Here is a 24,400-nt window from a genome sequence, read left to right as displayed (position 1 = left end):
TCTATAGACCGTGATTTGATGTCAATACAGTATTATCTGATGTTATTCGAACACTGCTGTCGATCTCACACTGATTTCAATTTAACTTTATTCAACATCAATCAAGCACTATCTGATGTCAACAAGACATTAATTTATCACGTCAATCTGAGATTATCTGATGTCAATCCGAAGTTATCTGATGTCAATTTAACACTATCTGATGTCAACAACACGCTATCTGATGATCTGACTACGTGAAAAAAACACAAATGTTTTACGTCCGTCTGACATTATCTGATGTCAATCCATATCTATCTGATGTCAATTTAACACTATCTGATGTCAACAACACACTATCTGATGATCTGACTATGTGAAGAAAACACTACTGTTTCACGTCCTTTTGACATTATCTGATGTCAACCCATATCTATCTGATGTCAATTTAACGCTATTTGATATCAATTCAACACTATCCGATGGCAACAACACACTATCTGATGTGAACAAAACACTAATGTTTCACGTTAATCTAACATTATCTGATGTCAATTTGACACTATCTGATGTTAACAATACACTAATGTTTCATGTCACTTTCATCTGACACTAAAACTCAATTTCAATCCAACACTATCGAAAACTATCTGATGCCAATTAACGATATCTAAGATCTTGTGATGTCAATTAAACACTAATATTTATTGTTACTCGAACACTTTATGACGTTAAATTATGCCGTAGTAGTTGGTTGACTCTGTTCAATTTTTATCTATTTTAGTAGCACCATTATTTTTTACAGTGATATGAGGGTAGGAAATCGTTGTAAAGCACAGTCTGTTGTAGAAGACAACAATTCATCTCGAGAGACGGAAACAATTTGGTGGCCGTTAGTAAGCAAGTCGAATCCACTTTGTAACAACTCTAGCTGCGGGGATTTATTTTCTCGACATATGATGCAGACAGAAAGTGCCTACAGATGTTGAAACGATCTTCATAGTTCCCCATATTTCATTTTGTCTAATGTCAGGAGAAAGAAGGTGATAAACGCCAGTCACTCAATCACCGCATTTCACCTTTCTCCGTGAAAGCATGTCTTTTGCTGGATGGCAGCGCATCAGACACGCGACGCGAGGGATGGATGGATAGATATGTCCGTGCAGACAGGACTAAATGGAACGCTGATTGCGCATCCCTTGTGCATTGAATTAATTTGCACTTCTGCAATCGGAGGAAATTTTTTTTTTATCTTTTAACAGAACTAATTTGTAGATGCATTTTGTCCAGAATTTTTTTTCTCCCTAGCGGACACAATATTTCATTGCGCGAATAAGTAAAGCAATCGGATTATTACTTTGAGATTGCAAAAGAAAAATCTATTAAATAAAATATACTCATAAATACGAAATTTAGGTTTTTTTAGAATAAATTTAATCAAACAATATTTGTTTCGCGGTGTTATTAAAATAATTAAGCCACCTTTCGTAGATTCAAATAAATTCTTTCAAACAGGGGACTCAATTCATTCGGAGGATGGACTGTATAGTCAAATCCATCAAATCACAAGAGTTACTGATTGGTATTGCGATTAATTATTATGTTACACATTATACATACAAAATACTTTTTTCAGTGGCAAAATACTCTTGGTGACGCGTTGAAAATCATTTCTTGCGAGAGAAATGAGATGATCAGTTATAAGGATGAGCTCCGTGCAGTAATCCAGTGCAATCGATAGCTGCAACTAAATCATTGGTGGTAAAACACCATTGAATGAGGCCACCATTAACAATGGTATCTCGATTTGACGTTTGATATTCAATTTATTACACGTAGCATGAATTGCATTGAAACAATAATTTTCTCAACTACAATAATTGAACAATGGTTCTGCAATCTTTACAAAACGATTTCATTGTACGAATCTGTTGTTGCAATCGCAATAAAATCTCTCCAATTGTGGTACGAAAATGTTTCGTAAGAGGGAGTGAATTATTTTTAGTTTTTTTTTTTTTTTGTACGAAATAGTTTAATCAGAATTCTTATTTCTTTGACATACAACCCTTGCTAGGTTAACCCTTTCAGTTACACATTTTTCAACTTAATATTTTGGCCTGAATTTTGTTTCACGGGAGTTTCTAGGGTCACTGATCACGACTCTGAAGTCAGAATTTGATTATTTCTGAATACAATATGGCGGATGTGAAATCGCAAAAAAACGATCAAAATTCGGTGATTTTGGCCGAAACTTTTTAACCGGGGGTCTTGGGGTTATACGAAAAAAAGGGATAATACTATCAACCCTCAAACATGTTCACGATAATAAAATTAATGTTGTTAAAATTGACAATTTTTCTAATTATGAGTACCTACCTAACTGATTGCTCCGTGATTGCAATCGGATCAGCTAAACTATCAAGCGTATTATGGTAAGTCTTGCAATTCGAATCAAGGCTTTCTAGTCCAGTCAAATTAGACCAAAAAGGGGGCAGACATGGAAAAAATTGTTTGTAGCGATTTTCCTTCGGAAATCGTTGGGAGGGGGGGGGGGGGGGGGGGGGCACTGGCAGTCTACATTTCGTTGTTTGGGATTCGTACCGCTGCCTGCTTCAGCCGCCATCTTGAATTTGAGGTCTAAATCGAAGAATATCGATCCTAGAGAAAAATTGATAAGAACCAAAATTGTAGGAAATTTCATTCCAAAAAGCTTCCGTAATGTTTTATCATCTCGTTTATTTTCTATTTCACAGGGAAAATGGTAATCACAAAAGTTGTTTGGAATTAAATTTCTAACAATTGTTGTCTTCGTCAATTTTTCCCTAGTGACGACGTTTTTCGATTTAGACTTCAAATTCAAGATGGCGGCTAACACAAGCAGGGGTGTGAATCCCGAAAACCGAAATGTAGACTGCCAGTTACCCCTCCTCCCCCCCCCCCCCCCAACGATTTCCGAAGGAAAATTGCCACTCAAAAATTTTTTCATGTCAAATCCTAATCCGACTGGGCTATTCCAAGAGAATATGCTCGTCGTTCCGACTCAGCGGATAGGCAGCGACGCTCTGACGATAAGTTCAGACTTAAATATCGTTCACCCAGATCGAGACTGCAGTAACCGTCAGGCATCCGCTACGGATTTCGCGAGCGTTTATTCGCCGAAGTATAATCGCCGTCGACGCTGTTTTGTTAACTTCGCGTTCTCAGGAAAACGTGACCGAGTTTCTGTCAGTCAGTGCCAAGAAAACCTTGGATTTTATTCTACTAAAAAAGTAAAAGTAAATTAAGTATAAAATGTACCAAGTAACGGGTAATTAATTAATTAATTAATAAATCCCTGATTAAATATATTCAAATATTTCAAGTTTTAAGCGGTTGTGAAGAACATGAAGTTTCCGTATCTAGTTATCTTCATAAGTTTTCCTCAAAATGACGTATCAGAATTTTTTTTCGCCTGTGATCCTGACTTTGTTTACATTCGATCAACTGTTTTATTTATAGGGAAGTGACCAAAGCGTTATATCTATGTGTGTGTGTCTGTTTGTGTGCACAGCTGACACGTGGAGTGAGTGAAAAATCGAAGTGCATGAAAGAGGGGAGAAAATTTTCTGACAAGTCTGAAAAGTTGAATTTGGTGAAAACATATGACTTCGTTTTTTTTTTTTTTTTTTTTTTTTTGCCAAATCTTTCGGGTTAAAAATTTTCTTTTCATTCTTTTCCACCGAGAAAAACGTTGAAAATTTAATTGCAGAAGAAAAAACCATTTTAAAGTTGATTATAATTAATCCAACCGGCCCTCTTTTTCTAGTTATTTGGCTCTGTTTCACGAGTATAAAATAATATATATATATATCTAAGTAATTTCGGTGCAAAAAATTTGAGTTGAAAAGCTGTTTTAATTGGAGATGCGAAGCTGCAACACGACATTAGGTTTCCGGTATGTCGTCTTATAGGTATCATATACGGATCGTGGGTTATATATAACGAGTAGAATGTATTGGCAATTTGCTCACCGGCGCCAAAAAACCAGGCCACGTAAGCTCCTTGAAGCGAAAGCCTCGAGTCGGCAAATATTTCACCCAACTTTGTGTTGAAGAAAGGCAAAAGCAAAAAAAAAAAAAAAAAAAAAAAAAAAAAAAAAAAAAAAAAAAAAAAACACCCCAAACAAAAAAAAAAATTCGGCAGCAGAAAAAAACGCTTCGGCATACTGACAATGGATTTTTATAGTGTTGTGGAATACGAAGTGAAGTATTTATTGTTACGAATGTATCAGTGAAAAAGTTGATTTTCAATTTTTTGAGAACCGGACGAAAATAGTGAAAAAAGAAACAGTTAAAAAAAATAAAAGGGAGAGGAACCACATTTCGACCGTTTTTTGGAATAGCTCAATCGGACAATTTCGAAACTTTATTGTCATTTCATAGTCATTTTGGGGCGATGATGGGATAGACTGGTCCAAACTGGTTCTTCTGGAGGAGGCGTTAGATCCACCGCGATGCATGCCGGGATGAGAAGCGCCATGTTGGGATCCCCCAGGGGACTCCCTCCATCCTCAAACTTCTGCAGGTACGAACAGGTAATGATCACGGCACTCACTCCTAATAATTCGTGAAACAAACGGCCGGATTTATTATTGACGCTGTAATTTTACACCCGGAATGGTTTTCATTCCTAGAGAAACAGGGAATAATGAAAATTTTATACCCGGACGATATTTCGACACACCTTGTGTGATCGTAGAGAAAATAATAACGCCTTTCTACAAAAAAAAAAAAAAAATTTTTTCTTATACTTGTTATAATTGTGTATATAATTATCATAGATTTAATGCTTCTGAATGAAAAAAAATTGGTAATTAAAAAAATTGTATCACGTATACTTTTCATGGAATGATTTTTTAATGGCGGTCTTTTTTTTTTGTTTTTTTTTTTTAAGAAAATTAAAACACTTTGGGCAATTCTAGGTTCAGGACTTTATTATTTACAGTTTTAAGAACATTTTAGAATTTTTTTCATCGAAGTTAATAACAAAATGGCGGCATGGCGCATATCGTTCTCTACTTATACGCGTCATGCCACCATTTTGTGATGATTTTAATGACAATTTTTGAAAATGTTCTTGAAACTATAAATAATAAAGCCCTTGAACTCGAATTGCTTTAAGCGTTTTCAATTTTTTTTTTTAAATTTCTTAAAAATGACAAATTCTAAGTTGTGAACAATTGAAAAAAAAAATCATATCAATTAATAAAATGGAAAACTAATCTAGATTCGGCACTTCAATACCTTCGTTTCTATCATATTTTTGTTTGACGGAGGATTTTGTTGCAGAGCCGTGGAATTAGTTGCGCTAACTAGTTGATTGGTTATTAGTGAATGAAATTAAATATCAGTATCGTTTTCAATATTTCTGTTTGTTAGCTCTACCATTTGAATAGTTAGAACTGTTGAGTCTATTTCAATTTCCATTTAGTTTTACTATATATTTGAATAGTTCTTTATAACTATTCCAGTAGCGAAAATGAAACTGTTTCCAATTATTACTGTTTAGCCTGTTTAAATATTGCAAAAGGTTTGCTTAATCAATGATTTTTTTCTCTATATAATAAATTCGACTTATAGCTTGTATAAATGGCGTAATTATGCGATTGGAAAAAAAATGCAAATAAATGTTTCGCAATATTCACCGTAACTTTATACATATCGTTTGATGTGCGAATTTCCTGGACATTATATTCGACTTTTCTGTTTATTTAACGCAGGATTAAAAAATTTTTAATTATTTAATCAGCTGTATTATATTGACTAATTGATTATTTAGATTTTTTTACTTCGATACCTACGCGGGAAAAATTCTTTTAAAAATCATTTAAGTAAACTCCGCTAATATTTTCAGCCTTGGAGCATTTGTGCTTACTACCTTCTGGTTATTCGAGCTAAGAACGAAACGTCCAATGCCAATGGGACAAACGCGGTTTATATATAGAATCTTCGCGTCATCGGCGATGATCAACAAAGAAAAGCCACCGCAAGGATTCTTAGGTGTAATAAATATTACTGAAAAAAAAAATATCGTATAGTGATCGAGACAAATACAAAAAACAAAAAAAAACTGATTTTGTAAGACAAAAATGAGCTGCTGATTATAAGAACCTTCAATTTGGAGGAGATGAACTATTTTTTTAAAAATAAAATCACATTTTACCTTCGATAAATAACAATGAATAATGAATAACAATTTCAGATCTTTATGCCAGTGGATATAATTGTTAAATAAACAAAGCGTCTCATCAGATTTCGCTTCCATTACGATTTTTATAGAATAAAATTTTTTTTGAGTATGCGAGCTTGTAATGCGTGCGAAGGAACTGTTTACAGAATCAGGAAACGGATGGACGATTTGTCACGTCTTTTTTAGTTCTTCAGTTTTTCTCGACATTCCACGCTTTCCCCCTGTCCGAATCCTTTCGTTTTTCTCTGGTGGATTTTTGTGTCAGTTAAGGGGACACATCCGAGTACATGGCTAGAGAAGTAGGCGAATTTCGAGAATCTTTATCTAAAAAACTGTTCATCCGATTCCATCGGTTTTTTTTTTTTTTTTTTTTTTTATATTTAATGTTTATACATTAAGTTATATTCGGTCATTTTTTCATTAAAATTTATTCACTCGTGGAGTTGTTGCAGCGATCGGTGTAAAACATGTTCCGTACTGAGACGGTTTGCGGTGCCTAAGATTTTGGACAGTCGGTTGATCTAAAATTAAAAAATTTCCGACGGTATAGTGAAATATAATATATTGAACAATTCTTTGCATAGGGATTGTTTTTTTTTTTCTTTTAACGAAAGGGTGAACGTTTCGACTTTAGCGTTCATCTTTGGGCATAGATTTAAGAAAACAAAATTTGTAATTATTTTTAAAAAATTAGGAAAGGTAAAAAAACAGAGACAAGAAGAAATTCATTTTTTTTTAATCGTCGGCATTTTTTGAAAAAAAAAATTTTTTTTTCCTCTCCCATGCTCCGGTCTATCGAGACGTCTTTACTAATGAAGAATTTCTTTAGATTTTTCGTTTCGAAAAACTAAAAGAGTCAAAAACACATCAACCAGTTTGCGCTTTAATTTTTTGCACCCCCCCACTTTACCACCCTGGAATTTTATGTATTTTTGATTTTTTCTTTACCAAAAATTTTTTTTTGCATTCTTGAAACATAAATACAAGTCTTGTAGAAAAAAACAAAAAAAAAAAAAAAAAAAAAAAAAAAAACCGATGGTAAAAACATTTTTCACTCCTTTTTTTCATCTCATTTAGAAAAATGGCCAAAATTTATGCCCCTTGACCAGAATACCTCCTTAATAATCGACTTGATACAGCGGTTTGTATGTGAGTTTGAATGGTGAGCGTCATTTGGCGCGTCGTCGCAACTTGACTATATTCTTCTTTCGCAGGAAATCCTATCACAGACGTCTCTATTCTTCATTCGAGTGTTCTCGAGCTCATCGTTAGACACAAAAGAATTCGTGATAAAAGGGACAGATATTTCATTAGAAAGATTTATCGACACCTTTTGTACTCGGTAGACTCGATTGACGATCGGTAATAAGACTTTCGTTATTATCGACAAATTTTTACCGCTAAACAATGCCATAAATTTACGCATTTGCGGTTTTATTGTTCATGTATTTTACTGCTTTCGGTGTGGCAGAAAATTATTTATGTATAACCGTGCACATAAATACGTGCATGCGGTTATTTTTTTCTAGGGATATTTTCTTGGTGAGTTTCTTGGTTAAATTTTGATTCATGAGGTACTTTTTTCAGGGTTTTTTTTTTTTTTACGCAGAAAAAGTGCCGCTGCATTTAGATTAGTGAAAATTTTTCATTGATCCAACTTTTACCGACTGAGTCAACTCATTTATGTCTATCACTGAATTGACGAAGAAATAATCAAGGAAATTTCTAGCATTCCACGGTGTAAAATTAACGCATAGTCAAAATTTGAGCAAATTCTTTTCTGATTTGGATCATGTTTTAGGAAAAATACTTGTGAGATGACTCGGTCGGTAAATTGTAGAGTTCTTATTGTTAGCTCATCGAATGTTTGGTGATCAGAATAGCAATGACTTTCATCGTGAGCGAAAATATATTATTTACGTTTCATTGTCAGATGTAAAACCGTTTACGTTTAAAAAGAATACTGAGCGAAATATTCAGGTTGTTTACAATTAATTGTCAACGAGTTAATGTTATTATAATATTTAATTTAATAACTTCTATGTTCCAAAGCTTCATGAAAACCATCGAGAACCGTCTTTGCTGAGACGAACTAAGGTATAATTACTTATTAACGCTAATATCAAACCACGTTTCAAAGGTCATGTCAACGACAAACAAAAGAAAGTCAATTCACCTTTTCCTCAAGCCAAATGTTAGGGATAAGAAAGAACCACCTAATTACAGAATGACGTATCATCAGATAATTACTATGCTTTAAAAATAGTACCATCAGGAATAAAATGAACCTCGTTGTCAGGTTTTTTTTTTTTTAATATAATTCTTGATTTTTATAATTCGTTTTTATTTCATCCACAACGTTTTTAAATGTATGTATTATTAAGGGGTCTACCCAATTGACGAGCAGAAAAAAGGGTTTTTTCAAGGATTTTGTTTCTGAGTTTTAACTGTAAATATCGATACAGGCAATTGATTTTAATTACTTTTTTACACGAAAATTGTAATTGAAAATCAGTCTGAAGAAAACGTTGGGTGGGTGGTTGATGATTTCTCGGAGATGGTTAACCCGTATCGAATAAAAATCGCCTTGGAATGAATCATACGATTTTTGATATCTGAAAAATTAACAAAATGGCGGCCATTTCTCGAAAAAGTTGAAAAAAATAGTTGAAATCAAAATTTCAAAAATCGCATGATTCATTCCAAGGCTATTAACATGCTGAAACTAAAACCGTTCGATTTTTTGGTTTCAGTTTTGAACTACAAATTTTCGTGTATAAAAAGTGATTAAAATCAATGCAAAATTCTTTTTTCATGTAATTCGAGATCGTATTTATTAAGCCTAACAAAGTCTATATAAATATTTACAGTTAAAACTTGTTAAAAAAAATTCTTTAAAAAAACCCTTTTTTTTTTTGCTCGTCAGTTGAGTTGATCCCTTAAGACGAGGAATTTTTTATTACACGCATTAGAAACAAGCCGCACTGTTTACGATCTGAACGTGGAATCGCATGTTCGTATGCAATACGTGTATATACATATGTATATATATTTAATATATACTTGTGGTGTAGATATTGCGTGCAGTTATCAACGTGCTCGAAAATATCTCAACCAGTTCATATGCGTGCATAATTTAGTGTGGTATAAATCGATACTCAACGGGTGAATGGTACTCCGTTTTTACTCCGTGTAAAATACCTGTCGAGGTTTATTTCACTGATTCTAAAGTGACGAAGAATTTGTCTTGAGCCTCGCTTGAATTCCAAGATTAAAATCTCGATCAAGATTCTAAGTCGATATATATCTCAGATTGGTTTAGTAATTTTTTTTATATAAAAGTATATCACGAAAAATGCAATAGCAATTTTTTTCAGAATTTTTGACCCGCATATCTAAGGTATGGTTTAAAAATTATTCGAACAAAAAACCATTTTGTAACATTTGAAAAATTTCAGAAGATTCTTACAAAAAATATAACAAAGTTTTTAACATCTATTCGAAGATGGAGATTTCATAATTTCAAAATATAAATCAGAGGGAAATATAAAAAAATTAAATTATTATTATTCTTGGGTTGCATTTTTGACATAAGAATAATAATAATATGGGCGGTAAAATGTCTATTCCAGAAAGTTACAGGCAATTGAAAATATTACGATAACGTCAAGAATGCAATCCAACAATATTAATTATTTTATTGATATTTTTATTATTTATCTTTATAAACTATGAAATCTTCATCTTCTAATAGGTATCAAATTTTTTTTTATATCTTATGATATTAGACTGAATTATTTCAGATTTTAGAAAGTGAGTTTTTTTATGTTATACTTCAGATAAGTTGCGTCGAAAATTAAAAAAAAAAAAATTGCGATTGCGTTTATCGTCATATATTTTCATTAAGCCAATCGGAGACGTCGACTTAGAATCTTAATCAAGATATCATGGAATGCCCCTTATATTAATGTGTATAAATATACTTATAGTCTCCATGGATTTTAATCACCGATTTTCCAGATATGCTTACTTGCGGTGAAAAAACAAGTTTTGATAACGTTGGAATGCTGGTGTTGAAATTAAAACGGTTTTCAAGTTCATTTAAGGGGACACATCCGAGTAGAATAATTTTATTTTAAAAATCGATTTTTTTTCAAGTTATAAACCAGAACGATCCCTTAAATAAAACTCGGAAAAAATAAATTTTAGACTTCTAAATATCGATATTAAGAGATATATTCTGTTTGAGATGCTCTACCGAAATTATTATACGCGTTTGGATATAATTTATTTATTTATTTGCTCCTTTTTTTTTTCTGCATACGCATCGAGGTACATCGGCTCACTCCTGTAACTCTAAGCGCCATCTGTCGTCGGGTTTGAGAAGCCGATAGTTGAAGGTACGACCAGTAGTTCGTGTCCTCTCTTGAATATCCGCGACACGACGCGGACGACAAGCTTAAGCAAACGTAAATTTATGCGCATTCACAATGAACATTTCCTCCTACTTGCTGCAAATTTCCCATCTAGAATCGACCTAATTTCAGCCACAATTGGTTTAATCACTTCTGATCTACAGGCGACCATCGTTGCGGATTTGAAACGTTGAACTCTGAGCTCAGTGGAGAGATTCGAAGTGACGCTATTGATACATACTGAGTAACGGATTGTTGCTAATTGTTGCATCCGCATCACGCATTTCGTTTACAAAAATTTATGTTCAGTCTAGACACGCACAATGGATGTATATGGTTTACAGTTGGACGAATGGATTTACTCGATTTGAAAAAACATTGTATCAAGATTTTAGGATAAATTATTGCGGAGCCATAATTTTTACGTGCATTTCATCTCATCAGCGATCGATCGGAGCTCAGTTTCTCAAAGATTTTTGACGAAATCATTGAAATGACTAAATATTCAATTGTTAAAAAACTGAACTATTCATTTTTACAATCCATTGAATTGTGCGTTTTTTTTATTCGAAGAAATGATGCAGATTTCCGTTTGAAATTTAAAGGTTGAGAAGTTTTTTTTTTTTTTGTTTTTTTTTTTTTCAAACCTGTTTGTCTCCTGAGAAAACTTTTTTTCAACTCAAGTAGCGCTTGATTTTTATTCCAAATATCCATACAGTCGTTTACAAAAGTATTTGAAAAACTTGTTCCAATTATTTTTACGATGTATAGTTTTAACCGTTCAACGCGAGAACTGCATCCGAATTAGTTATGAGCATAACAAGCCATTTTAATTCGTCCAAAAGACTAACTCTGACTAGTTTAAAACGTGCCAAGTGGTGGAAGATAATATTATACATTATCTTGCTTTGTCTGAAATACACTCAGGCCACGACCGGATTGTATATTTGGTTGAGTGTAAATTTTATTGAGAGGAAACGAATGTTTACTTCGTCATTGAAAGACGTACTTAGTCTGTATACATATATATATTTATACTTCGTAGATATAAATATTTGTCTGATGAACCAAAATTTTTATGTTGATTCGAGTCAATCATTCCGTTACCTTTACTCGTTGATCGGATTATATTAGAATTTCTGAGAAAAATTTTTGCAATGAAACAGCTTCCTAAAATTCCTTCATTTTCAAATCGTTTCACGTCTTGATTTGTCGGAGTGTGGAATTAAAATTATGAGCAATGATTTTCAGATCAACTCAAAAGAATTGAATTATCAGATTTTGAAGATTTTTACCTCGATAAAGTATTTTTCTTCAATTCTTCCTAAGTACTTAGCTTTTTATTTATTAAACTATTTTTTGGTAACAACTGCCGAGTTTTTTGGGTTCAAATAATCCCTGAAATATTTGTAAGTCTAAGGAAAATATAAAATTTATTTATTTATTTATTGCAGAAATAGCACATGTAAAGAAATGGTCGAAACTCGCAGTTTTCTACGAATAAAAGGCACTTTCGTCTAATCCACGATGAAAATCCGATTACCAATTTTTACACAAGCTTAATAAACATGAAAAAAAATTTCTTTATTTCGTTTTTTGTTTGTCCGCCGTTTTGAATTTTCGAATCTCGAGTTCGGATTCGTAATCAGTGACCCCAAAAGCCCCTGATTGCAAAATTTCAAGTGAATCAAGGATCAATCTCGAGAATTCGAATTAAACAGGTCATTCCAAAAAAAAGCTAATCAAACTTCATGATGGGAACATAATTTCAAAATTTCTCTGCATGAGCAGTATTCTCAAATCCCTTCGATATAGGAAGATAAAAAAAATGTGACACTGTCAAAAGATAGCTGTAAGTATACAATTACAGTTCGTCGTTAATCGTTTCGTCAAAAATTTTTTATCCTATCGAGGGTTGAGATAGAAATATATAAAATTGTTACAAAACAAATTTAACCCTTTAGAGCATACATTTTTTAAACGATCGTATGATCATGAAAATTCTCACACGGAGGTTTTTGAGACCACTGATTATGAATCCGATTTACGAAATTCAAGATGGCGGATTCAAGATGGCGGCATAAATGTTTTTAAATTTGCTGAAAATGACAGATCAGGGGTTTTCCGGATCGTTGATTACGAATCCAAACTCAGATTTTCAAAATTCTAAAATGGCGGATTCAAGATGGCAGCATGATATTGCGGTTTTGAGATTCAGAAACGTGACACCTCGAGTTTGAAGTGAAAAATAGGACAAATCGTTTTTAAAGTTGAAAAAAGGGACACGTGGTCTTGATTTTCAAAAACAGGACAAATCGTAGATTTTTCTAAGAAATTCGTTTTTCATTTCAAATTACAATTTCTTTGTTTACTGAACTATTTTTTAAAGTGGGAGATTTTCAATTTTCAAAAATTATAATGCAGGTCTGTATATTATAATGTGCAATAAAAGTTGCAAAAAAAAAGAATGTCATAACGACGCGGCTTGTAAACGTGCCATTATTTCAATTTTAATTTCCGTAGATTGCTTATTATTTATATATATATATATATATTATTGCATTATTCGCGTACGTACTTTGCCTGTGGAAGACAAAAAGACTTCTTATTCAAGTTACGCAGTTGTCACTTTGAGAATAATAAGAATTTTATATTTAATAAAAGTGACAATGTTTTACAAGTGATAATTAATTAAATTATATATAGCTATATTCCCTTTTGTATAAACTTCATATTGTTTATTTCATTCACTATTAAAAATATTATATAATAAAAATTTGTAATAAAAAAAATTTATTTGCGACGTGTCTTGTTTTTGAAAATCAAAATAACGTGCCGCCCTTTTACAACTTTAAAAGTGATTCATCCTGTTTTTCACTTCAAAATCAAGGTGACTCTTTATTCCACTACCCGACGATGTGATTTTGTGAAACAAGATTTTGGCTTCACACAGATATTATTTTCTGACAATATTTCTTCTACTATTCCTGAGCGGCGCTGTTTTCCTTACTTTGACAAATAACACTTATGGATACCAGAAATTAGTCTTGTTTCTAAATTTTCCATTGAAATCAACGTTTTTTAAGGTAAGTGTACCAGTTATTGACCCTTTTATTTTCAAAAATTATAAATTTACCGCACAAATCATAAATATATCGCAGACTAAAACCAATTCTTAGAGAGTTAGATAATACAAATTTATTTTTTTTGGTAACTTTAGGAATAAAGATCAGACAGATACAACCAAAAAAGGTCAATAATTAGGACAGGGTCAATAACTGGTACACTAACCTTAATTACAGAGAAAAATAAATTACGAAAAATTTCGACTTTGAGGGAAACGAATTTTTGTTGTCAGCAATCTGAATTTGAAATTTTTCAATCTATAGAACAATAAAACTGAAATACCTACTCAGACTTGTGGATTACACTGCACTAGAAACATGAAAAACATTAAAATCTACCGATTTAATGCCATTGGATCACGCTCATCTACATAACCGCGAAATTGGTTGATTTCGTAAGTAAGAAAGCTGCATGATGTATACGAAAGTGTAAAACGTACCGCAGACGCGTCAGTAATGAGGTTATGTTTTCATGAAAAACCGAAAGTTGTGTAAATTTTTGTACATTTACTGATGAGATAAAACTTCTTACCTTTTGAGGATATTCGGCCAAAGCTTGGTTGTTGAGACACTTTTAATCACTTTCATCTCACGACTATAAACACACTTTTGCAAATAACTGGCGTAGTTGAGGCTTGCTCGATGTCAAATTTACAAGTGAGGTTACGGAGATTACTTACAACATGTCGAGCGGAACGCCATCAGCGCCACCTGCAGTAAACTAGCCGAACTAGAATCAACTATGTTCGTACATGAAATGAAAAGTGTCCGTCGAAATGCGCAAAATTAGAGTGGCGCCACAGTAGCTACAGGGTGAATTTGAAGCAAAGCGCCAAAGTTAGTAGAGGAGGATAGAGGAATAAACAAGGAAAGAAAAACTTGAGCTTCGTTACTGCAGATTTTTTAAAATGAGTTTAAAATACGAAACAACGTTGACTGGAAACCATGATATATATAATCAAACTTCTGCGTATTATTTTTAGAGAACAAAAGTTGATCAAAAAGAGAATAATAAAAAACAAAAAAAATTTCCCAAGTATCAATTTTTGTATTACAAATAATTTTTTTTCAATAAATCATTAAAGAATTATAAAAATGAATCACCGTTTATAAAGTAAATATAAAACCTCTGAAAAAGTTATAGTAAATTAGTTTTGAAGATTTATTTTTATTTATCGCTTTCTTCAGAATATAAATATAACATAAGTATCCTGTATTACAAATGTAATAATCTGAAATGTGAATGGAATGGAAAAAGTGTTTCAAAAATCAAAGAATCCGACTTTAAGTTGCCTTTTTGCCCTTCTTTGTTTCAAGCCGAAAAATATGGAACTTGAAACGGAAGTGGAGAGATGTTGATATTTAAAAAAAAATAGGAAGCCAGTCTGCGAGGGTTGCGGATTTACAGGCCCTTTGAATAACCCGTTTTTTGCATTTTTTATCCCGACAATATAAGGGCACGTAAGAACGCCATCTGCGCTCTGGAACCGGAAGTCTTTGAAAAAATGGCGCGTCTCAAGAGAATCTTCTTATCGCGTGGTCACATTACAGCGGTTCACCGGTCGTTTGGGGTACATTCGGGTGAAAGTCTTGAACCTCTTGTTGTAGGCGGTTCAGTCAAAGTAAAAGCGATGGTGGTAAGTGGTGGTCCCACATCGCACATCTCGTGAGGTCTTTCCGGAAGCTTAGGATGAATATTCTAAAGGGCCACCCGCCTGGGGCTAGTTCTGCTTTGTATGGATACAGAATCGATTTCCGGCCTGGGTTAAAGCGTAAAAAAGATGAAAAACAATCGATTTTTTATTAAATCGGTTATTTTTCCCGATTAATCGAGTATAATCGATCATTTTTTAAAGTCGATTAATCTATAGACTTCATTATTTTTTCTCACATTCGGTTTTTGCTTTTTACTCCCATTAACGACGCGATGCAATATCAATTTATGAGATTAAAGTATCAATTATTATCTTTATCTTATAAGTTTTAAGTACCTGTTTGATGCAATAAGCGAAAGATGAATAAATATTTTCTCCTGAAATTAAAAAATATTTTAAGTGAAGCTATGAGTTATCAAAAAAAATTTTCTCTAGTTAGACTACGTGCTGAAATTTATAAAATTTTGGTTTCAATTCAAAAATTTGGTAAAATTCAATAATTTAGTACGCTTTTCGTACTTTCATCGAGTTTCAACCTTTTTGGTTCGAGTTTTATTGAGATTCATAAATTATACTTCGGACTTCAATCATTCTAGTTTCTGAAAATGAGGGAAGGGAGGGAGGAGATTTTTTTACCGAACTTTATCAAAATCGTATGAACACTTTCAACCTCAAACGAATGAAATTATCGATTTATAATTAAAAAGTGTCAAAAAACATTATTCCTAGTAGAATGAGTAAAAAGTTAAACAATTATAAACCATTTTTTGAATATCAAAGCTCGAAAATAGAGCGTCGAAAAGTTCAACCAGAAGAGTTTTGACGTTTTTGAGCTGAAAAAGACCAATTCAATTCAAAAGACTAGTGAAAGAAATTAGTCCCAAAATAGTAGTGATAAAATGGTCGAAAAATCGTAGCAGCCGTAAAAAATATCATGAAATTGGTGCGAAAATTTCTACAAATTTAAGGAATGTGTGGAGACTTTATGAAACGGTTAGAATACTGCTTGTATTCTTGAGAAAGAGAAGCTTTTTTGACTGCAACACAATGTGTTATGAATTGGCTCGACTTGCGGACAAGAATTCTATAAAATTCACGAAATTTTAGCAGGAACTTGTGCTGATAGAAAACTAACCAGCGGAATTTTTTTGAGAATTTTAGCATAATTTTTATTACTGAAAGTGCGAATCCTTTCGAGCGAAGAAATTTTTTTTTAGTAAGAATAACAATCAAAATTAATAAAAATAAATATTATGCATTGTTTATTGGTATTTAAACATTATAAAAAAATTTATTTCACTTTGATTTTACAAAAATTACTATATAAAAAATCACGTGATCCACAATACTAAGAAAAATAAGTTGCTTCACGGTCGGCATCATATCTCCATTAAATGTTGATCGATCTGCAAAATTTAAAAAATTTCTTGTAAAATAAAGTTGTAGTTATAGTATGTCAAACCGGATTTTTGATATTTTGATTTGCAAATCTTATAAAAATAATTAAAGCGTAAAATTGATGAAGTAAGACGGATACTTTTTTTTTAAACTATCATAAATTGCGAGATTTTAGAAATTTCTATTTTATTATTATTTTATTCAAGTTATTTTTTCTTTTCGTAACAATTGACAAATACTTCACCGAAGTCTTGTCTTGATTGTACGTAACTGTAGATGCAGTTTGTAATTTAAATCCAAAAATTGTTTTTATTCAGATACTTCAAGTACCGACGATTTGTTTAAACAAAAAACTGTGTGATTATTATTTTTACTAACACCAAAAAGGAAGCTAGGATTCGTATTCAAATTACCTACTGCTTAATAAAAAAAAAAATGAAAAGTTTCATACGAAGCTACTCAAAGTTTAATTTACCAAGTATTTTTAGAAAAATTTGAATTCAAACAAGACTGAATAAATAACAAATACCGATGATTATTAACAAGCTCGATTTTATTTCGCCTTTAATTAACAATTCTCTCCCATTTTCAAAGTTTTGCAAAATATTTAAAAAAAAACTTGAACCCCGGTAATTCCAAGTGAAGAATTCTCTATCCCCGATAAAAAAAAAACCGAAGTCAAGAGATCAGAAGCCCCAGTTTCCACCTTCTTCATCGTCTTCTTCTTCCTCCATATCCGCCGTCGTATTGACGCCACTGACGGCGTGTCGCGTGTACGATCCTGGCACGAACGTGGGTCGTCCGGCGTGCGTGTGCAGCATAAAAACAGTGTACGGAAGCGCTGGCTTCTGGATCCAGGGTCGGCAACGGCGACCGACCGCCCCCTTTTCCCATACGTTGGGGGTGGATTTCGCGGTGGATTCGCCGGGGAACGTCGAGGACACGCGAGGGCAGCAAAGCAGGCCGAGATAATCTTCGTCGGCGTCGCCGGTGGCGGAGAACCGCAGTCATACCCCAGCCGCCGCCGCACCAGGTGCTTCGCCGCCCCGAGTCGTCGCAGAAGTGAAAAATAAATAAATAAATAAAACAAGGAAAAAGTTCCGCCGCGCCGGTAGCCGTCGGATTTCCGTTTTCGAGAGCGAAGAACCGCCCGCCACGACATCTGCTGGACATCCAGCCTGACGAAAGTCCTGGCACTCAACGCTCGACTGGCTTCGTCGGACCGACTGACCACCAGCGCCATCATCCTGCATCCTCGACCGTCGAATAGACGGGTCCTTCGCAATCGGACTAATAGAGGCGGTTCCATCGGCCGCCGTAAGACGTCGCTGGCGTCGCTGCAACCCTTATCGACGTTTATCGAAACTTCGATATCTATCGACTTACTCAGCCTCGTCGAGATTCGATCTAGAATCGAAGTGTAATCCAGAGTTTAAAAGCGACGTAACCCAAGTGGATGTCGTAATAATAATAATAATAATAATAATAATAATAATAATAATAATAATAATAATAGTTGGAAGAAATAGTGCAGTTAGATTAATCGTTGTAAAAATTGTAAATCAGAAGTAAATAAATAAATTTAATAAATAAATAACTACGAGGCATTCGGGGTTTTTAGAATTGCCGAGGAATCGAGGAACGAGACTTTCCGTCGAAGGCAGCAGGTGGCTAACGACAAGGGTTGAAAGAAGCGTGCAGTATTGACCTCGCTCGCGCACCCTCGCCGCGACTCCGCCATCGCAACAGCCACGCGCCACGACGACGAGACGCCCTCTCCCGACATCGAACCGAGGGCAGTAAACTCCGGGTGCGTGAACGAGCCGGGAGACCGACGGACGCCGTCGTCGACGCGGCCCAGACCGCGGGGCGCGCCTCCATCCCTCGAGGAATAAACCGGCGCCAATTGGTACACGGAAGATAAATCAAGATAAATAAAGATAAATAAAGATAAATCAAGAGACCGAGGGTAGATCCTAAAATGATATAAGGGTTGAGGGAAGGGGTTTAATTGACTAGCTAGACGCTGTGTCGTCACTACAATACACCCATCAAACAAGGTGCATAGAAAAACGAGGAACGGAAGTCGGGCAAGAGTAAAATTTGTGAAGGGAGAAAGAGAGGGAGATAGAGCGACGAGGGGAAGGAAAAGGATTTGGGAAAAGCACAGGGTTGAATGGGTGGGCCGGGCGCCGGGCGGGCGACGAGGCAGGAGTTGAACATCGTGCCACACCACGTCGGCCACGGGGAGCGAGTCCTGGTGATCGGCGAGTCGCCAGCAACCGCGTGCCGCTGCTGCCCCCCGGCGACGACGCCGCCACCGGTGACCGCGCTACCCTCGCCGCCACCGTTGGCCCTGCTGCACATCTACGGAATCAGCAACAACAACAATAACAACAACAACAACGCCGACGCTACGGTCAACGAATCCGCCAAGGCGGCCATGTCTTCACCCCCGAAGCATCGACGGGGTTTCGACCCCAATGACGCCACCGCGAACGACTTCCGGAGGTACAGACGCGTCAAGACGCGTCAGAGGTGAGTTTTTTCACACCCTCGAACTTGGCACGTTATCGCGTCAGCTGGCAACTCTTACGCCCTTTTGATACAGAGATGTGAACGTCGATCGGTGTTGTGATTTTTATTGTTATTTTTTGATCAGGGTGAAGTTTTTAACGTTATTTTGCAGTGATACGTCTTTGGAAAAAGTTGTTGGTTTCAAACTTTGGGGATACTTGAAAATTAGTTTTAGTGACAAAAAACTCAGATTTTGTAAATTCAACTTCGTCAGGTTTTTCTTTCAATCTTTTGGTACAATGACGTTACTAACTTCACCCTCCTGTTATTTGATACTTTCAGGTTATTTGTACGCTTGCCTCGGTACTTTTTTCAGTCATTCCATACGCGATAATTGCACGTTCGATATCAGTAATATTTATCTACTCTTGAGGTGAGAGAACTTCCTTCGAATCTACCGGAAATAAATCTCCAAATTATAAGCAATAGATCGGAGATGGATTTTTCATTTAAAAGTGGTTTAAAATTGAGAAAAACACATCAGATTTGATCGATTCTAATCTATCTTGGCTTATTTTGTTCAGTCAGATTTTTTACTTAATATTGGACAACAAAACATTATAAAAAAAAAACGTGTTGAAGTCGATCGAATCTGATGGATTTTTTGTCATTTTAAAACACTTTGAAATGAAAAATTCATATCTAAGCTATTTCTTATAATTTAAGAAAAAATATCGAGTGATTTGAAGTAAATTCTTTTGGCTCACGAGGAGATAAATGTTATTAATAATATGCGATTAATTTGTATGGAATTGATTAGAAAAGTACTGATTCAAGTGTATGAACTGCCTTAGACGGATGGTCTCGCAGTAGTGCGATGGGTTCAGATCGTCAGGTTAATGTAATCAACTGCAAATCTGTTTATCCAATAAAAATTTTGTTCAGTGAATCCGCTAAGATACAAATAATTAAGACCCAGGAAGAAGTAATAATTTTGCAATTTCAATAAGACGTTTATCTCAGGGTAGAATTCCGAAATACTAGTAAAAGGAAACGAAACCAAGAAAAAATGTAGGAAATATCATACGAAGATCATAATTTTGTAGAAATATTTGAAAAACAAAAATAGAATGATGTTCAGTTTTTCCAATGGACGCGTAACTTATCACAGAAATCTAAAAGTACAACAAAAATTACTGTAAACAGAACTGCCATTTTTCTTTAAATGGTCACAATTTACCACACAAATTTTGAGACAAAACTTTTGCCACGGATGTGTTGGAAGTGCTGGTTCACATTCGTTCCTTACTGTCTGAACCCATCTTCAGAAATTCCGGGGAGTTACATTCAACACCTACTTAACTATTTGCAACTGAAACCGTAATCCTGTTTCGCATTAGAGTTAAAAGGGCGGAGACCCTTTTCCAAAGCCTAAACGACGCCTAGTGGCGTTGGGTTCTGGATTGTATACTAGACGGTAGGGTTTCTTCGTAACCCTTAACAGTGTCAAATTTGATACCGAGCTTTCCACGCTGTAAGACCATCTACCCATTACACGAAATTCGTGTGACACGTACACGCAAACACTGTTATACATTTTCCTTCTGTACGTCGAGTCAGATACGTGCCAGTGCTTCCTTATCTTTCCTCGTCCAACTAGAGCATGTGTGTGATTCACGTCACGTTTCACCGTCTCATCATCTGGTCATCACATCATCCCTTGACGTAATTGATTTCCTGTCTTTTTCACTTTTCTTCGATCAATAATTATTGGATTTATATTTATTCTTTCATGATGGAGTGTGTACACGTGCCGGGGTAGACTCTTCAACCATGTCTAAATTGGACAGTTATCGGAAAAGATTGGCCTTGTGGAAATATCGTCAGAGCTGAAGAGAAATTAAATTCACTTATGCTCGTTATTATTCATGCTATTCAAGTGCAGTCATGTGACCGGGTTTCAAGTGGGACGTGCACGTTTTACGGTTTCCAGGAACGGGTTGTACTGATACTTTCTGTGTTATCAAGAACCATACTTGAGAGAATTGGCGATTACGAAAGTTGTTTAAAAAATCTATGAATAGTATTGAACATGACTTGAGGCCAATTATCATGTCATAAACTAAAATCGGCAACTTGATTACCCAGTGAGAATCCGTACAATTCAAAAAGGGTGTGTACGTGAAGTTTTTATCAGTCAAGCCCGACCAAAATCTCCAGTAATCAAAACGAATACAAGCCAGCACAAAGTTTAAGCTCAAGCCAACGTACCAAGATTCGTTGACCCCCAAGAACTTGTTATCAAAACATTGCAAAAGTAAAAAACTGGAGCTTCTATTGCATGAAAAGTGAAAAAGTAGTTCTAGCTTGTTCGGTTCGATCAAAGATATCCGCGCGTTGAGAAATATTTGAAGAACTTATAAAAAAATAATCGAAGCACCTTCGTATCTCAACTTGTATGCTGAATTATGAGATTTGATGACCAGAGATGATTCCCCATCTAAAGATACCATCAAAGTTTCAACTCCCACACGGAATACTACATCCATAAGAAGTCCATGCAGGGTCCATATCCATGGTGGATCTCTCATACATATCTATGGAAATCCACAATATTTAAGGTCAGATTAAAGCTGGTGATGGATATCGACTACATGTGTTTGAATATCCAAGCACCGAATGGTCGCTCTACTCTCCAATCACAAAAAGAGATCCAAATTCTACAAACCCCTAGCAATTCAGTCCTTTCATTCACTTCAAATTTCGTCTAGTAGCTTCGTACTTATTCGTTCTTGAGTGCCTAGTCTATGTTACCGAGATCCTGGACCTTTTGTCTGGGGTAAAACAAAATGTTTACATGAATAATGGATAGAACGGAACCCCATTGGAGGTCAAAACTTTTTCCCCGCAAAATCTATGAGATCAGAGTTCTTCTAATGTCTAACAAACGGCCATTCCGACTGAAGTGGATGTATAATAGAGGTATCGTATATCCATCATGATGGTCCTTGTACGTCTGATGGATGTGAATGTTCCGTGTGGGCTGGGTGTGAACGTGAACCTGGGTGATCCTGATCCTCCTCCCAGGACGTTAAATAGTTAGTTTCGAACGAAGACGTACCTGAACTCACTCGCTTTATCTGTACGCAATGTTCACAGAGTCATTCCATGTCCTCTGCGATCATCCCGAGAGTGCGTTCCTCGGATCCCACCGGGTTGAGCCGGCAACCCGGAACACCACCCCGCCCTGAACACACGCAGCACATGGCCACACTGCAGCCACCGCAGGCACGGCACAGGCATATAATAAAGCACCACTACTTCGCACCGTGACACACTCGCTTGCAATGTTTGATGTTGGGACCACTGGTTGGCTGGTTGAGCTGCTTTGCGCGGTCAAGTGTCAAGCCCTGACCCACGACGTCACGGCTTACTTCGATGCAGTCGATGTCGATGTCGATGTCGATGTCGTTGCCGTTCCGCAGAGCTTCTAACGTTGGACCTTGAGCTCTCTAACGGTTGCTACTGGCTGCAGAAGACGCGCTTTTGACGTGAAGGGCGATGGCTTCAAAAGTTGGCAAAAGACTCAGGATGTTCCCGACACTCTTCTGCTATTGCAATGTTTGAAACATGACAGTTGAATGGATTGAGATGGACGCTTTGATTGGTGCTGACCTTACGCACTTATGCTTACGATGCTTTTTACTGTATCCTATTACATTTGTACACATGGTTATCGCAATGTTTAATCCTAACCCAATTTCCTGCGGTTATTCATTTTTACGAAATTCTTACGAAAATGTTTTACAGAGAAATTTTTTTTTCACCTTCTGAACCTCGAATAATGCAATTCTGATTCAATACCAGACATAAGTTTTCTAAGCAGTTTCAAGTCATGGCCAGTCATGATTTATAAAATAAGTTAGAATCAACTCACCTGTAGGTTCTAAATAAAATTTTGTTTATCCAACTTGTAAGGAACTGTTATCTTACTAATGTTACTGCAGTAACGTCAGAATTGTAACACATGTTGTTTGTAATCTATGCAACGGATAATAAGCACCTGTCAAGTTCTGCCATAACATAATGTCAATGATCGATGATATCTAGCGATCTTATTTGTTTTTGTGACAAAAACAAGGTACTTTGTAAACCACATGAGAGATACAAATCGGACTAGCGATACTGAATGAGCTAGTCAATGAGATATGTTCCAAAAAATTGAAAAATAAAATAATCTTGAGGACATATCTTATTTTTACGTCATATCAGAGACTCAAATAAATCCATATGAATTTTCTAAATGACTGTTAATTTGTTTCCTTATGATTTATCATTACTAAATATTTTTCCGGCCATGAATATCAACTTTTTCGAAAATAAACTGAACTTCCGGCGATCACGTACTCAGAAAATCAAGCGTGATTTTATTCCACGATAACGCTCGTGACTCGAAATTCTGGGGTGGACGTAATTACACCCATCGAATCGAAATGACGGGTTCATATTCGAGGTGAAAAATAACCATGTCAGCCGGGGTTCGAGTATTCACTTTGGATTCACTTAGTATGTCCAAATGAGCACGTATTTTCGTACGTTTTTCTTTTTTTTTCAAATTCAAGTAGCGTTGCTTATTTGATGGCAAGCACACGTATATCAATGCAAAAATGAATGCAGTTTTACTTGATGGAATGTTTCTATTATGTATCTGCTTCATTTTTTTTCAATATATGTTTATGAAAATACTCTATTTTGCTTGTAATTCACGATACGTTACGTATATAGGTGACGACAGGTGGTGCAAAAATGAAATAAAATTTTTTCAGGCGTTAGTGACCAGAAAAAAACAATAATAACAACGGTCATAAATATAAAAGTGACGTAAATACATTGTAGGTATCTTACTTTTTTCGAGATGATAAATTGTCTTACGACAGCATCTCTCATCGTCGTAAAGGTTGAAGTGATCTATAGCATTGAGGGAGGTTATCGTTCACGCAAATGTAGGTATATAGACTGCTATGTAGTACAGGAACCTACAATATATAATAGATAAGCGAATTACCCTCGTTTACATGCTATT

At 35.2% G+C, this 24,400-nt stretch overlaps 2 protein-coding genes across 3 annotated transcripts in view; both read left to right on the top strand.

The window, feature by feature from the left end:
- Positions 1 to 24,400, top strand: part of LOC124413991 (potassium voltage-gated channel protein Shaker) — a 248,656-nt gene that overhangs the window by 86,228 nt on the left and 138,028 nt on the right. The window lies entirely within an intron of this gene.
- LOC124413992 lies at positions 18,963 to 23,132 on the top strand. The gene is made up of 2 exons (XM_046894838.1): positions 18,963 to 19,338; positions 22,477 to 23,132. Exons 1-2 carry the CDS (start codon positions 18,977 to 18,979, stop codon positions 22,535 to 22,537), a joined length of 423 nt encoding a protein of 140 aa, XP_046750794.1. The 5' UTR covers positions 18,963 to 18,976; the 3' UTR covers positions 22,538 to 23,132.

This window comes from Diprion similis, chromosome 13, assembly GCF_021155765.1.
Source record: "Diprion similis isolate iyDipSimi1 chromosome 13, iyDipSimi1.1, whole genome shotgun sequence".
Classification (NCBI taxonomy): domain Eukaryota; kingdom Metazoa; phylum Arthropoda; class Insecta; order Hymenoptera; family Diprionidae; genus Diprion; species Diprion similis.
This window is presented reverse-complemented; position numbering and strand designations above follow the sequence as displayed.

Excerpts from the sequence above, each read along its gene's own strand:
- LOC124413992 (XM_046894838.1), top strand. The coding sequence starts at position 18,977 with ATGGGTGGGCCGGGCGCCGGGCGGGCGACGAGGCAGGAGTTGAACATC. Across the intron at positions 19,339-22,476 it reads CGCGTCAAGACGCGTCAGAG|AGTCATTCCATGTCCTCTGC; the intron begins GTGAGTTTTTTC and ends CAATGTTCACAG.